General features: G+C 55.3%; 3 protein-coding genes across 3 annotated transcripts; 2 read left to right on the top strand and 1 right to left on the bottom strand.

Annotated features, from left to right (window-relative positions):
- Positions 1-5,370: 5,370 nt before the first annotated feature.
- GCG54_00011563 (uncharacterized protein) lies at positions 5,371-6,940 on the top strand (the record flags this gene model as incomplete). The annotated part of the gene is made up of 4 exons (XM_045411465.1): positions 5,371-5,422; positions 5,506-5,706; positions 5,772-5,965; positions 6,014-6,940. 4 exons carry the CDS (start codon positions 5,371-5,373, stop codon positions 6,938-6,940), a joined length of 1,374 nt encoding a protein of 457 aa, XP_045268523.1.
- A 1,786-nt stretch (positions 6,941-8,726) lies between these two features.
- On the bottom strand, positions 8,727-10,992 carry GCG54_00011562 (uncharacterized protein; the record flags this gene model as incomplete). Its single annotated transcript, XM_045411464.1, has 5 exons — positions 8,727-9,024; positions 9,176-9,574; positions 9,624-9,992; positions 10,045-10,710; positions 10,769-10,992. 5 exons carry the CDS (start codon positions 10,990-10,992, stop codon positions 8,727-8,729), a joined length of 1,956 nt encoding a protein of 651 aa, XP_045268522.1.
- A 2,980-nt stretch (positions 10,993-13,972) lies between these two features.
- Positions 13,973-14,689, top strand: GCG54_00011561 (Puromycin N-acetyltransferase; the record flags this gene model as incomplete). Its single annotated transcript, XM_045411463.1, has 1 exon — positions 13,973-14,689. The coding sequence occupies one exon, from the start codon at positions 13,973-13,975 to the stop codon at positions 14,687-14,689; it is 717 nt and encodes a 238-aa protein (XP_045268521.1).
- Between the last annotated feature and the right edge of the window lie 861 nt (positions 14,690-15,550).

Genomic DNA, 15,550 nt, shown 5'->3' with positions numbered 1-15,550 from the left:
GCGAAAGCGGCTGTAGAGAACGGGAAGATTCGCCGAGGTGTGTGGGTATTTGAACCATGAGCACTACACTCGTAGATGTCACCCCTGGATAGTACAGAATGTGTATCCTGCGGCTCGGCTTTTCTGTAGCATGTACGAATGCCAGGGTGGTTTTGCCGTCTTCTTTTGATGGGCCCTAACCATAGCCTCACGGCTGAGATGTGACTGCTCCCCTATTGACCCCGTTCTTAGTATCACTCGACCCCGTGGGATTCGACCGAGCTATGGGCTCTGGCCCGACAATAACCAACCAGCTGCGTGTCCGCGGAAACAAGACGCGGATAAATCTCAAATCTCCATGCAATTCGGGGGGCTGGACCACTGCGGGCGGGTCGCCATCGGAAGGTGTCGACGGGGCTCCAACATCCGCCGATCCGTCTCGGATGTTCAAGAGAATTCCATGCGGAAGATGAATTGATTTTTTTTTTTTTCAACCTGCGGACATGGGCCCCTCCACTTGCTTTGCGACCGACGGAGCACGCGAGCAAATACTCTTTCAAGCGGCCGCTAGAATCCCAGTTCAGTGTTATTGGTGCAGATTTTCAATTTGCCCCTGCTTGTGGCCCGTTGGGATGCTCTCGGTGACGGATTCGGAATAGAGTCGCGTGCTCGCCCTCGAAATGCCCGGTGGGTGGGACTCCAAGGTCTCAACCCGCTCTGTGTTTCTTTCTCCGCTTACATTGGTATGACTGCAGCAACAGTCGAGAATCTACCCGGAACAGGGTACAAATCTGTGCAGATGCGGCTCCGTGACGGACCAGGACCTTTTGCAATCCTTCGTCTCTTTCCAATTTACCCTCGAGAGCGGAGTGATGGCGGGGCAGTTTGGGGGCCTCGACATCGAAGTCCGAGTTTGAGCTGCCTTCTTTGCGAGCCCTGGGAACGTTACATCTCCAGTGCCCATTATCCTGGACTCGACCGGGGCCTTTGCATAGATCCTGAAGCGTCCCGCTAGATACTCGAGCGCCACTCTCCTGCGAACAATCAGGAGGTGCAGACGGCGAAACAGGTGATTTTGTGCCGCTCCAATCCGCTTTCGAAGGCTGTGGGAGGGGGAAAGACTGCAGACCTTGAACATTGTGTGTACTCTGTAAGCGAGACCGGATTGGACTCTTGGTGCCGATGATTGTCTTGCGCAAGTACGTATGTACTTCTATCGGTGTATCTCGCAGTGCCATGTTGTTGTGCCGGCACAGTTGAGTGTTTCCTTGGCGCCTTGCTTGTCTTGACGGCAAGAACAGACAGTGACCTATCGGTAGCAAACCGCCACAGTGGGCGAAATGTCAGAAATCCCATGGCCATGCGTGATGATGCACGCCTGCGGTGCCTTTGCGTAGGAGTGGTGGGATGTAAAGCGCGAAGAGACCAATAGATCTCTTGTATCGAGCACGTGGGATGTACGAGAGCAGGCATTTGTTATCCACCGCCGCAAGAAAGTGGGTTACATGTAAGCGGCTCACCGCGGGCCACGAGCCGGGGCGCAGGACCCTTGACCCAAGAGCAGGGTGGTCAAGGCGATTTTACATCTGTCTGCCAACGACTCCGTCGCGATGCATTTCCAGTGGAGGAAGTGGAGAGAAATGGACAGAAGCAGACGGATTGATGTTTGATGCCGGGTGACGGGCAGAGTGTAGGCTGCGATACTGAGAGATGTTAGTGAATCAGATTTGTAGTGAGGAAATAGCCGGCCAATTGAACGCTTTGTAGATTCTGACTCAGCGTCTACGGAGGCCCGCCATCAGCTCCACACCGGCGGCGAGGATGTTGGCTCGGCCTCTTCGAGATTCGGCCAAACATTCGGGTCGTCTTGCAACCAAATTCCGGAGCTGAGCGGGAAGGACGGATTGATATTCCGACGGGAGGCTCGCTCTTCAGGAACATGCACCAGCTGTGCGCTATCATGGACGGTCCAAGCAAGATGAAGAGCCTCTCTGGTGTCCTTTTCTTTTTTGTATTAAGTATGGATCGTGGACATGTTGAAAGCGACGGCTTCCAAGCATTCTGGCGGGTGTCGGAGCGGCGTTGCGGCGGAATGGCTGAATAGCCAAAGGCCCAGACGCAAAGACGGCAGAGAGCGCCCGAGTACATCCGAATGGAGGCATTAGACCAGCATGCTATGCAGTAGTGGACACATCTCGATGGGAGACTGCTGGCATGGTGTCGCATGGCACGCAAAGCTGCCATGACATGGGCTCCTAACCGAGACCGGGCCAGTCAGAGGAAAGGAATTTTGCGGAGAGGTGACACGAAGTTTATCTCGTCGCGATAGTGCGACGGCCAGCTGTCAAATGAAGAAAGTGAGCATGTGCTCATTGACTATGTTAGGTTCGTCCGCTTACGGAGGAGGGGGCAGCAGACTGGAATCTTATCTGTGCCGGGTCTCTGCGCTGGGCTGGGCTGGGCTGGGCCTTGTGCGTGCCGATGAATGGGGGCCGAGACTGCGAGCAACCCGGGAAGTGCTTTTTAAAGCCCAAACTCTGTCGTGTCGCAATGGGGTGGTTGTGCAAGTGCAGCTCTGCGCTGCATGCAAGCGAGCAGCAAGGTTGTGGTTGAAATGGTGAATGCACCGACGAGCCCGAACGCGCGGTGATAAGAAGCAGAGAAGTCAATCGAGTAGTGGCTGGACATGAGGTGACAGTGGTGGGATATAACGAGCCAGACCGCAATTGCGGGCAAAGGCGAAGGTATCCCCAATGGGAGAGAGGTATTGTGCCATGCAGCAGCTTGCTCAGAGTTTCTGGCAGGGCGTTGTCCTCGGACGCTGCAAGCTGCAAGCCCGCCATGGCCACCGTCGTCGAATGAGCAGAGTATCCGACATTGGCGAGAGGCAGGATGTAACACGGCTTCTGCCGGTTTCTTCTTCGTCGGCCACGAGTGAGCTTGCATTGCCGTTGATGTTGCCGTTGAGCTTGTCCCAACATGTATTTGCGTCGAAGAGGGCAAAAAGAACGGCCATCGTGATCTGAAGCCGGATTGCGAGTGGTCACTGCAGCCCCTGTCGCGCTAGAACACAAGAGATGCTCCGAATCAGAGATTTCATCGTTCCCACCGCCATGTCCACTGCGATTCCTCTGGCGGCAGGGCTCGGCTCGGCGGATTAAGTCGCGAGACGAGGCACGAGCAGCGCGAAATGCAGACTCATGGCACGAGGACGAGAGAAATCATTGTTGTTGGCTCTTCAGTCCAAAGTCCGTGTAGTTTGGGAGGGAGGGAGTTGGAGAAGTCGAGACGCAGAGGGAAAGAATGGCCGAGATGAGCAAGAATTGCCTAACATGAGGGGAGGGGGGAAGGCACGGGGGTCAACCTCCAGCGTCCCGTATCGCAGGGCAGCAGTGACTGGGGCCACCTTCCCTGACACACGACGTGGACGAGGGGAAGGTCCACCGGCGTGGTGGGGACACCATGCCTGCACCTGCCTGCCGCTGCCGCTGCCGCTGCCGCTGCTGTTGCTGTTGCTGTTGCTGCAGCTGCAAGAGCAGGAGCAGGAGCAGCAGTTGCGGTAGCAGCAATGGACTTGCATGGCAGGAGGGAGCTGCCTCTCACAGAAACGGCAGCGAAACAGAGTCGAGGAGAGAGCCGAGAACGGCACCTTCACACTGCAACGTCAAGGGTAACGGCCATCTCACAATCCGCGCCAATCCATACGCAATCAGCAGAGGTATGTTTTGTCCACACAGAGAAACTTGAGATAAGTAGCACTTACTACTATCCGCAAGTGCCAATGCGGTCGCATCCAGTGGAACTCTCTGGCCGTTGGGCATCGGCGAGCAACGATGAAAAGGAGGGACCCTGAACTGAAGGAATTCGACCCCGGGCCCGGAGTGGGCATCGCTGGGCCATCAAAACATGCACCTCCACGGTCCACGAATGTTCCGCTTCGGCTGCAGCTCCAGCTCGACCTCCCCTACCTAGCTCATCCGTCTGCGTACCCATCGTCATATCGCCAATGTGCTAACGCCCTGCGAGCGGAGACCCGACGAGACCCGACTTGGATCTCAGCCGAGCTCTACTTCCCGCGCATGAGGAGACAGAGATGGAGAGAAAGAAAAAGAAAAAGAGAGGCAGAGGTCACTCCCGCTTCATGATACACGATACCGCTAGACAGGTACATCGGATTGCTTGGCAGATAAAGTCCCCCATGTGTACAATGTGGCACCTACCGGCGTCATAGAGTCGAGGGGGTTGCTGCACAGTTGCTTCAAGTTGCTGCTGCGAGCCAAGACGTAGCTGCCAAGGCACGTTTTGCAACCATTTCTCACTCTGGGGAGCAGGCATGCAGCAGCCGCTACCGCTACCGCTGCAGACAGCGATCCTCTGCGCACCTCCTTCTTCCGGCCGCGCTGGTTGAGATAAGTGAGAAGATGCAGATAGGGACCACACCATCAACGAATCAAGAACGCATACCATACCGCCTGGGAGTCAACCAGTCGGGTTGCGTGCGGTCGACGTTGAAGACGTGACCGTAGCCGTGGTTTGGATGCTTACCTGCCTAGGTACCGGGAACGTATCGGTCGACGACGGCCAAGGACTGGAACAGACGGGACAGACAGGGACTGCCTCCTTCAGCGCTCCAGTGGAAACGACGCCGTATCGCACCTATCGCAAGCCACCCCCCCAGACATTTGCTCTCAGGTCGACCAGGACTCGGCCTGAACCATGGAAGCAACATCCATGCAGCCAGACCCTTCACTGCCTCGCGCCCCCCGTCCACTCGGCCAGTCTTGCACTCCCCGCCCCTCGTCCATCTCATCGGATCCCTGTCGCCCTTTTTTTATCAAGGCAAGAAGAGCCACTGCCCAGTGACGGATACCGCAGTACCGCTCGAGGTACCTTACTGCTCGCTTTCTCCAATCTCTCCAATCTCCATTCTATTTAGACTTTGGCCCTTCTCAAGGTAAGTAACCCACGGCACCTTGCCTTCGTACCTATCTCCGTTCCTGTCCATACCGTACTTAACCTTCCGCAGTGCTCTCTTCACTTCGAGTCGTGCACTCTCTCCGCGACCTTTTTCTGCCTCACTGCACATAATTCCACCCGTACAATAGACCGTGCCATATTTCTTCTCCCTGCACTTGCGCATCCGCTTCGAATTGACGGCCGAGTCACCGTCATTGCGTCATCCCAGAGCACCACCGACCCCGGCCGCTTACCTCTGCCACACCCAACCAGTCCCAACTCCTCGGGGGCACTACTAGACCTGACTAAATACAAGATTCCGCGCCGTCCTTGAAAAACAGCCAGCCCAGCCGAGCGCACACGCTTTCTGTCAACTCTTCACCACACGCAATTGGCGACGATCCCCCTCGAACAAGAGGCGAGAATTTCAGGGCTATGAAATACGGCGAACAGCTCGAGCAGGAATCTGTCCCAGAATGGAGTCTACGTACGTTGCCCCGTCGATGCACTGCCGGCCCACCACCCAATTGGCATGTGAAGACCTACCCGACTGACTGGAGACTTTCGCAGATAACGTCGACTACAATTCCCTCAAACACGAAATCAAGGTACACACGTCACGCGACCAGGCTACAGCTATCGCCATCCCGGGCCACCAAGATGCCTCCCTCAAGCGATTCGAGGACAACCTCTACAACGAGCTTTGCCAGCAGCATGACCGAGTCGACCTTTTCGTGACGAGCAAAGCGGACGAGATTTCGAGACGGATGCGTAGGTTTCTGCGATAAGCAAGCGTGCAAGCGTGTGAGTCCAATTGGCTAACACAAGGGCCGCAGAACATGTCTCCGACCAGGTGCAGAAGCTCGTGGTCAAATGCGCCGAGGATGGTGGCCAAGTTTCCCTGAAGCGACACCGCCGATTCGCCAAGTACGAAAGGGACCTGCTGCGCTGCGGCGAGGACACCCTCGCTCTTGCCCGCTTCATCAATGCCCAGATTGTCGCCTTCCGCAAGATCACAAAGAAGTACAAGGTAAGCTCCCTTCGTCTCACAATGCGCCGCCTTGTCTCCCGCTGACAGCGAGTCAAGAAATGGACAGGGTCACCCACGCTCGGCGCGCGGTTTCGCGAAAACGTTCTGGCCAACCCCAAGAGTTTCACCCGCCGAGACTTCAACCAACTTCAAACCCGTTACGAAGAATTACTCAACACTTTGCGCACTTCTACTCCTCAGTTGAGCGAGCCTAGTTCGCCTTCCTCTGACGGAAAGCCTAACATGTCCCGTAGAGGGTCTGCCAACGATTTCTTCTCGCCGCTGCCTCCCGCGCGGCAACCGTCCCGTCAGCCTATCCAGCCGCAACAGCACTACTGGAACGAGTATGATGACGGCAGTGAAGGCGGAGGACCCGAGGACGAGTACGCCATCTACATCAACCCCGACGACGACATAAGCTTCCCCGGCTTGGACTCGATGCGCGCGATCCTCTCGGCACCCTTCCGCCACGCTAGGACGTGGTTCTCGAAGCGGGACACGCCCGAAGGACAACGTCTGCTCGGAAACGGTCCTCTGTTAGAGAGTTATGGTGGCATCTCGCCGCTCGGCACGGATACGGACGACGATTATGCAAGCTCCGACGGCATCCCAGCATCAGGATATGCTGCTCACTACGCCGCATTGCCGAGCATCAACGAGCAAAACGTGAGGTTGTACCGCGAGCGCGTGCTGTTCTGGAGCACAATCGGCTGCTTCTTCATGTCCTTTCTCCTTTTACTTGTCGCTGGCATCCTTATCACGACCGGTCGTCACAAGATGCGCGTCGAGGTCGACGCCGGTGTGACGGTCGGCGTTGTCGCTTCTCTGTTCAGCGCTTGTATCGCCCTGGGCATGACAATCTACCGCCGCGACCCTATCGGCATGTGGCAGCGCGTGGCAGTCTACAGCAGCTTCATCGCTGCCTGCGTGCTCAACGGCATGCTCCTAATCTTGGTGGTGGGGAACGCGGCATAACGACAAAGCCGGCACTCATCACCGCTCGACCTTTTTTTGGTCGGGTTACATTTTTTATGTCTTTTCTAGGTTTCCATTGCATTGGCGGCGGGGTGCGATACGGAGAAAGGGGTCTTTGATTTTGTGGGACAGGCGGGGTGAACTGAAAGAGGAAGAATCTGAAGCAAATTTGTCGAATGGCGTTCCGAGTTTTCTGTCTTGTTTTTCAACAAACACCGGCCGCATCACTGCTTCTTTGGATACCACACTACTGCTACAACCACTACTAGAGTCGGGCGGATTTTTAGTCTCGAAAAAATTTCCATACAGCGCTAAGAAAGATTCTAATCAGCGAACCAAAAATTGAACTATCAAAAAGCTTCCAACGTCCGTCGTGATCCGTTGATATCCGTCTCAGTCGCTGTCATGGTCGCTGAATCGGTACGCTAGTGATGCCTTTCCCAAATGTCGTTGTCTTTGGAAGTAAGCCGACGAGATGTCGACAAATGACTTGACGGTGAAATAGCGAAAGAGCCCAGCGAAGCGAAGTCTTGGCTTCGCTTTCGGTATCCCACCCGCGTGGACTTGGCCTTGCTTCCTTTCGCTATTTTGACGACATCCCATCTCATCCTACAACCCCCGCTGTCCATCATCGTTGGATAAGAGACTAGATGTAGATGGTAGGCACCTTTTCGCGGCAGAGCACGAAAATAAACATTATCGGAGAGACTGTCTCATCTCTCAGCCGCATTCGGAACAAAACACACACTGCATTCTTCAACATTCCATTGAGGTGGCGGCAGGCAGATCGAGGCGATGGCAAACAAACAAACATCATTTGGTAATACCGGCCGAGACAAAAGTGTCTCAGACACAGACCAACTCGGATCTTCGATTGATAACGGACCCCCTCATTTCATTGTGACATTTACCTGCTGGAACGCGCGAGCAAGGCACATAATTGATCTCTCTGGCGTTGCGTGGTGGCACGGCGGTAACGCAGAGTCAGACACTCATTTCGAGGTCGATCACGGCAGATGGTATGGCGATTGCGGGGTTCGCTTTCGTCAACGGTCACCGACCTCACACAAACAATCACACGAGTACGATTGAAAAGGCACGGAAGGATAAATGGGGTGCAGCGTTTCGTCAGAAGATGGCCTGAGCTGCTTGACGTGCAGAACTTGAGTGCGACTGCTCGGACGGGTTCGTAAAACCATGCCACCTCCTCTCGCGGAGACTGCAGACCGTCAACCTCCGTCGATCGTGAACCTCGTTCTGAAGTTTTGGCTCCTTCTGCAAGCTCAGCCTTCAGCCTTGGGCGTCTATCACAAGCTTGTACTTGTGCTCCATGTGCTGACCTGCAGTTTCGACGTGCAGGAGTCCGTGAGGTGGTCATCTGAGTGATCCTCTGCCAACATGCGAAACTGAGGCTCTTCCACAAGATAATCCGAGCCCGAAGCTTTCCGGATTCCTGGGGATGCTCGAATTGTGCAGCCTTGAGTTCTCTGTGCGCCTCCGGAATGGCCCTGCAATCAGCGCCACCATTTCCTGCCTTGCATTCTCAATGCAGGAGCTCTCACAGTTGCGCCTGGTCAGGAGAAACAGACCTCGTCGCCGTTGCTGTCGCATCATTGGTAAGCAACTTTGCCCCAATGTCTTTGCCCGACCACACAAAGGTACTTGGCTGCACGAAACATATCGGGCATCTCAGCGCACAGGTGATTTCCCCGCCTCACTTTCGACAGCAGTTTTTGCCGGTCTCCGACGATGGCAAGTGGGGGCTCGGAAAATCCTGCTTCAGGTATTACGGTTCGTCGTAACCAGTATCTGTGTAGCCGACACTCAAGCGCTTGGTGAATGACGGAGTATCGACGACACTCCAGTCATGCGACGATGCTTGTGACCAACACGGATCATCAAGTGGCAATTGCCAAGTCAAAAGCCTCCTCCTCGACGCCTCATCTTTGTCAGCTTCGTCTCCAATTAATCTTTTAGACCAGACGTTGCCCTCCTCGCCCGTGTATGCTTGCAAGGGGGTCAATGCCGTCTTGTGGCCGTGGTCAAACGCCAAGGCCGATCTCTGTAGCCCGATAAACATGGGACTATTGACCCGGCAGCCGAATTCATCGAATAATCGTATCTCCATAGCCTTCAGTCGGAATATGGGTAATGTCCGCAAGCCCTACTTCCGAGCGTGCACCTGGCAGAGTTAGCTTCGAAACCCGGGAAACGGTTGAGGCAAAAGTAGCTCACTTTCTGCACATCGTGGCTCCGCCGCTCCTAGCAGCCTGGACCCTATCAAACTCCTCCAACAGCCAGCGGCAACAGCCCCATCGCTTTGCCGTGTTCTCTACACTCTGCCTGACTTCTGCTAGTTGACCTTGCCCATCTTCCAGCAAGGCTTCGTAATGGAACAGAAGTTGCATCGTGTGGTACTGGGCATAAGGCCATACGGGCGCGCAATGCTCCAAGACCTCATCTTGGTTGGTATACGCGTTGAAAATGCCTCTCGAGCCATCGATGACCAGGCCAATTGTGAAGTTGATGCCAGCGACGGCTTTCTTCATTTCCATGTCTGTCTCGGGGTCGCGCGCCGGCGCGTCCGGATGGTTGGCCGAATACATGAAGGAGTAAAAGAGAAGGCAGAAGAGACTACTATGTGTAAGCAATGATTCAAGAGGTCAGTTAAGGGACAACTAACCTTGCGCAAAGGGCGTAAGTGTTGAGGTTTTCGCCCCATGTCTCGGATCGCGTGATGAGAGCTTCGCAGAGGTTGCGTGTGGCTGTCTCCAATTGCACAAATGAGTAGACGCTTGGAGGCTCTTCCTGCTCGGCGCTGGCCACCTCCCAATGGCAAGCGTAGCCAAGGAGAATTGCCGCTTGACATGACCTTTGAAACGCGCCGACTCGCACTGAAGCTGGGATGGTTACCGGATACCGCTTGACCATCTTCACTGTTTTGTTCTGTTCAGTATCCCAGAGGTGGTGTTCGGTTGGGAGCAGGTCGTCTTCTGCGGGCATGTCCATCTGGAGCGGCGTCCACAGGGTTGCAGATTGCTCGTGAGAGATCCTGAGTCGTCAGTGATCGATATTGGGGCTTGTTAAAGATACGGCGTGCTTACTTGTCCATGATGACTAGTACCCACCAGAGGGCTCGCTTCTGCTCTTCCTCGGGGTCGGCAGGCAAGTCCTCTTCCTCCTTGACGTACTTTCCAGGCTTCAAATACAAGACCTTGCCAATAGCAGCCGCCTCGCCAAAAGTCTGGTAGCAGCGAGAGATGTTACCATGGCCGAGCTCATAGAGAGAGATCAAGACGCCCGCTTGAATGTGCTCAATCTTGGCTTTGCTGAAGGCTTTCCTCAGAATCCATATCCTCTTGGCTGATTGATACAGAGGATGCTCGAGCATGGCAGTCGGGGAAAACTCGTCGCAGTTCCAAATGGTCAGCAGGTGGATGCACAAGACCATGAGGGCTAGATCAACGTCGTCAGGGTTCGTCTCAAGTTGAGCGGCAGCGACCCGTCTCTCCCAGACTTCGGGGTGGATGACAGCCAGCCATGTGTTGATTGTACCGAAGTACATCGTGACTGAGGCCTTCCAGTCGACGCCGCGGCTGGTCAAAAGCTGCATGATCTGGCTGGCGGTGAAGTCGACCTGGTTGAGCCACTCGAAGGCGGAGCCCGGGTCCCCAGCCGCGTTGTACGGCTGCTGGGCCGCGACGCCATGGTCGACGATGGTCAGTGATGGCGGGTTGACGACAAAGTCATAGCAGCAGTTGGTGGCGAGTCTGTTGGCTGCGTCAGAATTAACTGCGCTTCACTGCATTTTTGGGGGCGTTGACTCACCTGGTGCATCTCGAACAGGCGGGCAGGCCCTTGTCACATTTCTTCTTCGTCCTGGTGCATTTTTCGCAGGCACGGTGGGCGCGTTGCGGGGCTGCTTCCGCGGGGGACTGGTGATTCGAGGACGAAGGCGACTGACGATTTGTGTAACGCGAACCCGGGACGACGTTGTCCGAGTCTTCGGACGGCGGCGTGACGGCCAGCCGCTGCAGCTGCCTTGACGACATCGCAGTCTCCGTGTGCCGGTTGGTTCCTCTTGGCTTCCGTGCCGTGCCGTGTGTGCCGCGACTTCGTGGGAGACAAAGTGAGGCGAACTGTCGTTGGTGGGGGTGGCGGCCAAGCGAACGACGAAACGACGACTCGAAATTGGCGCAGAAAGTCGGCAGAGTCTGCGAATGACCAGGAGGACAGAAAACAGAGAGCAGAAATAGACGGGGGAAAGAGAATACAAAAACCACGACGACGGTGAGTTTTGGTCGAGCCAGGGTCAAAGACAAGAGCTGCCGCAAATGGCGGGCAATGTCTTGCTTCCTCCACCAAAAAAGCGCTGGACAGCTCTGCACAGCAAACCAAGAGGCATGCAGGAGAAGTGCACAACGAAGCGCAGCGCAACACAATCCGATCGAAGCAGCGGCAGCGGCAGCGGCAGCAACAACAGCAACAGCATCGGCAACAGCAATTCCCGCCAAGCTTCCGTTATGAGATGAGCATCGCTGGGCAATCGGGCTGGGCTGTGAGGATTATTAAGGTAAGGCAGGAAGGAGCACTTGGCTACGAGTCACAGCAAATGTGAGCTGGATCTAGTGCCGGACTTGCTCCACAGGCCCAGACTCTCCCGTCATGCTTGCCCCCCTCCTTTGCCATTGAGAAAAGGGAGCGTCGAGGCAACCTGGGCGGATCCCTTCTCGATAGAGCTTTAATCCCGGCCCCGCTGCAACACTGCGATAGAGGGCCACTGAAGACTGTTGAGCTTGCCCTGAACCTTTGGACATGGGACTGAGGGAAAACACCACACCAACTCGAACAAGACAGACACCACCGCAAGGACATCCCCTGCAAACACCTCGCCAGGTGCAAGTGATTCCCGTTCTCTGTCGGATCTTCCTGTGCAACATGGCAACCGCTCAGGCCTGGCAGACGACGGTTGAAGGCGTGTGGAACTTGAAATAGACGGAATAGACGCCCACCGTCGTGTATGCCGCCGGATGCATACTAATTTCTGACCTTGTGCAACGTGGGACCCAGCAAGACGGATGATGCCACCAGCTGCCATCATCTCATTGCACTCCATCCTCGACAATGACGATTCACCTGTCCGCATGGCCGATGTTGCGCCCAGAGCCCGACGAAGCCGATTGCGGCCAATATCGCCTCCTCAGACACGGCGCGCATTCCAGCAGAGGCTAGGCCGATCCAGGACCTCGGATTCCGAATCTTCCTTGCTGCCAGATCGTCAAAGGCGGATTCCAGATGAAAGAATAGAACATGCTCAAATGCTTCTTCAGCGACGCCAATTGTCTTGCCTGCGGGGATGCGTATTGACACGCGCTTGGGCCCTCTTTCCTGCCCAATGATCAATCGTTGTGAGTTAGTCAGCAGCTCCTCTCCACGGGCAAGACCACCGTTCGTCCCGCATCCGTCCTAGACCCTTCGCCGCAACACTTAACATCCCTGGCACATGTCGTTTTCACGCCTTTTGTCTGCCCGCAGAATCCCACCACACCACGACTGCGTTTCCGAATGAGGCGACTGATATCACCGATTGCATCCAAAATAAACCAAACCCACGTCGTCAACGCATCCTTTTTTGCTGTGTGTCTCGGCGTAACAACAAGCCAGCTGCAGACACAAGGAAAAGCGCCATGCACGTCTTACCACCCGTTTATTCTGGGGGGGAGAAGACCTTCCTTCAACCTTCCATTTCCGACCCCTCGAGCCAATGACGGCACACATCGCCCCCGAATCCGGCCCGCATAGGAAGACGACTTGCAGCTGTCAGCCCAAAGGCACCCCCCTACACCTTATTCTTGGCTCTGCTGCCCCTTTTGTAGGGCTGACGTTCCAGGGTGAAAATGGCTTCATCCTCGATCACCTGCCGCTTCCAACCGACGTTCCACAGTATCTGCAGCAGCTCCCTCTCCGCAACCAGCTCGATATCTGACAAACCGCCACGCCGCCGCCGTTGATGCTGCCGCTTGGTCTTGCGCCTATCTCGCCACGCTCAAAGTAGCGGTGTTCCACCAAATCCCGAAGACCAAGCAGATCCCGCGTCCCAAGAATCCGGAGCCGCCAGTCTGTGCAACCTTCGCCATCCGTCCCGTCTTTCCGTCGTGGGGAACAGCTCACGAGCAAGGTTCAGGTCGGCTCGAGGTGGATAGCAGTCATCTGTATCACATGTGGACAGGTTGAAATTCTGCCCAACCATATTGGTGCCGGGAGAATTTGGGGGCCAAAGTGATTATTGGAGAATGTCGGCCGGCGGTTGGCCGAGATGACTGGCCGGCGGCCGTGTTTCAACCCACCGGCATCGGCTTCGGGACGAAGTTTGAAATCTCCGGCTCGGCAAGCCGAAGCCGTCCCCAGACTTGGCATCATGGGAACCCTCGACCGTATCTTCCCCCAAAACGAGTCTTTCTCCGCTGCGATCTTGGCCGAGGTACAGAGTAAATTGTATCGCGAGATAAGAGGCAACTGCCGCCTTCCGTGTCCGGGCCGGCCCCGTTGTGATGCAGTCTGCGGCGCGCCAAAATGGGACTTTGGGGGAACTTTTGGAGAAGCAGTTCCCCGCGTTGCGCCTTGCCGGTTGAGTCATCCGCCCTGAACTCGACAAGCCAAGGATGTTCATCCGCCCTTAAATTGACCTGCACAGTCCTTTCACCGTACAGACCCGGTGATCGCTAAATACCAATCCTTCAGCTTCTGATTCGACGAGGGAACGCGTTGCTTGCCTCTAGCTCACCTATCAAGTCAATCAACATCTGAATGATGCCATTGCGGGCAAGTGGATTTGGATCTTCTCATTGGCCAATTGCATGCAAACCAACCTTCTCCACCATCCGCAAGCCGAGGACGCCGTCTTTGAGCTTGCCTTAGTTCACTCGCATCATCGGTAATTCCGCCTCAATCTCTGATCTATTTCTTGCATCTCGCCGCTGGCAATTAGCCACCATCCTACACCAATCCAGATCTACGCCGCAAATCGTAATCATGACCGAGCCGGAATTCCGGATCCGAGAAGGCACTTCCGCCGATGTGGCAGCTGCCGCCGAGATCTTCACTGCCGCCTTCGCCGATGACTGGATCTTCAACAAGATGCACCCTCACAGAAAAGAACACCCAGAAGACTTTCGAGCATGGGCGCACCGCTTCTTTTACGCCCGCTACTGGGGCCCCGAGCAGCAGCTCTTCTACGTCCTCACAATTCCCGACGCCGCATCGTCGTCCGGCGAGCGGGTCGTCGCTTTTGCGTGGTGGCGCCGGCCGTACCCCACCGAAGCCGAGAAATCCGCCCACGAGGGCTGGTTCACCGTCCGCGGCTGGCTCAAGCCCGTGCTTCTGGGCATCAACTCCTTGGCGGGGTACCTGTGGCCCCCAAAGTCGAGGAATGTGGACATGCTCGACGCCTTTGACGACTCGCACATCGCCAGCGACCCCTTGATCAATGACCCGGAACACCCCAAGCGTAAGACGGCGTGGTACCTGTCGACGCTGGGCGTTCTGCCCGAGTGTCAGGGCAAGGGATACGGGTCGCTTCTCGTCAGGCACAGTCTGCGCCGTGTCGATGAGGAGGGCGTGCCAGCGTGGCTTATTGGTCTGAAGGGCGTCGAGCCGTTTTACGAGAGGCTGGGTTTTGAGGTAAAGGGGCGGGCGAACGTTGGACGGCTGGCGGACTGGGATGGTGGTTCCATCATGTTCAAGGAGTGAAGACTTTAAATCCCTCTTGAAGATGTAGATGATGTTATGCGAACAGGAACTAGATGCTCAGATCACGGCTATGGCGACAATGAAAATAAGGCTTGAAATTTTTGCTTTCGGCCAAGTCTCGAGGCTCGCCCCGTCCTTGATGATAGATTAAGTTGGATCTTTTACCCACAGGTCCCAACGCTGCTCAGTAAAGAGATGTACAAAGCATCCATTAGATATTCCATCACGTGAAGGTCTCGGCGGAAAACCAACACTCTCTTCTAGAAGTCAATACGTTCGGTCATTGAATTCCAGATTCGCAGATCTTTCATCATCGGACCGACATCAACAAGAATCCCCTTCGGCCCACTTCCCCTCCTTCTATTTAATCATGCTACTGCCGATGAATGCAGGCCATCAAATTAGCAGCATGACTGTATCCATGCTTGGTGCTGCAAAATCCCCAAAACTGCCCCCACAGAGTTTGTACGACAGCATACAGGGCCCCGAGTTTCGCCGTGGAGACCTGCACCACCGCGTCGTTGGTCTAGTTCATCTCTGTCGCCGAGGTAGTATTCAATGTTATATGTCTAGATGCAGCACCTAGAGAATCGACATTGAACTTGCAGATGTTGTCTGGGTGACGCTAAGGTGTGATGAAGGCTTGCCAAGGCACCACCCAAGTGATAAGACACAACATAGCTCGTAACACCAATCCGGTGCGGCCATGATATTTCTTGGCTCAGCAGCTCAAGTGTCCGAAGACGGAGTCGCGACTTATACTAAGACTTCTATGGCGACGCACAATCCTGTTGTGTTTCCTCTCGCGTATAAATTACGACATTTGACATGTTTTAAGTTCTTTTCTTCTTCAATAGAACT

Source organism: Colletotrichum gloeosporioides, assembly GCF_011800055.1.
Source record: "Colletotrichum gloeosporioides strain Lc1 chromosome Unknown consensus_17, whole genome shotgun sequence".
NCBI classification, from domain to species: Eukaryota; Fungi; Ascomycota; class Sordariomycetes; order Glomerellales; family Glomerellaceae; genus Colletotrichum; species Colletotrichum gloeosporioides.
Note: the sequence above shows the minus strand (reverse complement) of the source record. Positions and strands in the feature narration are given on the sequence as shown.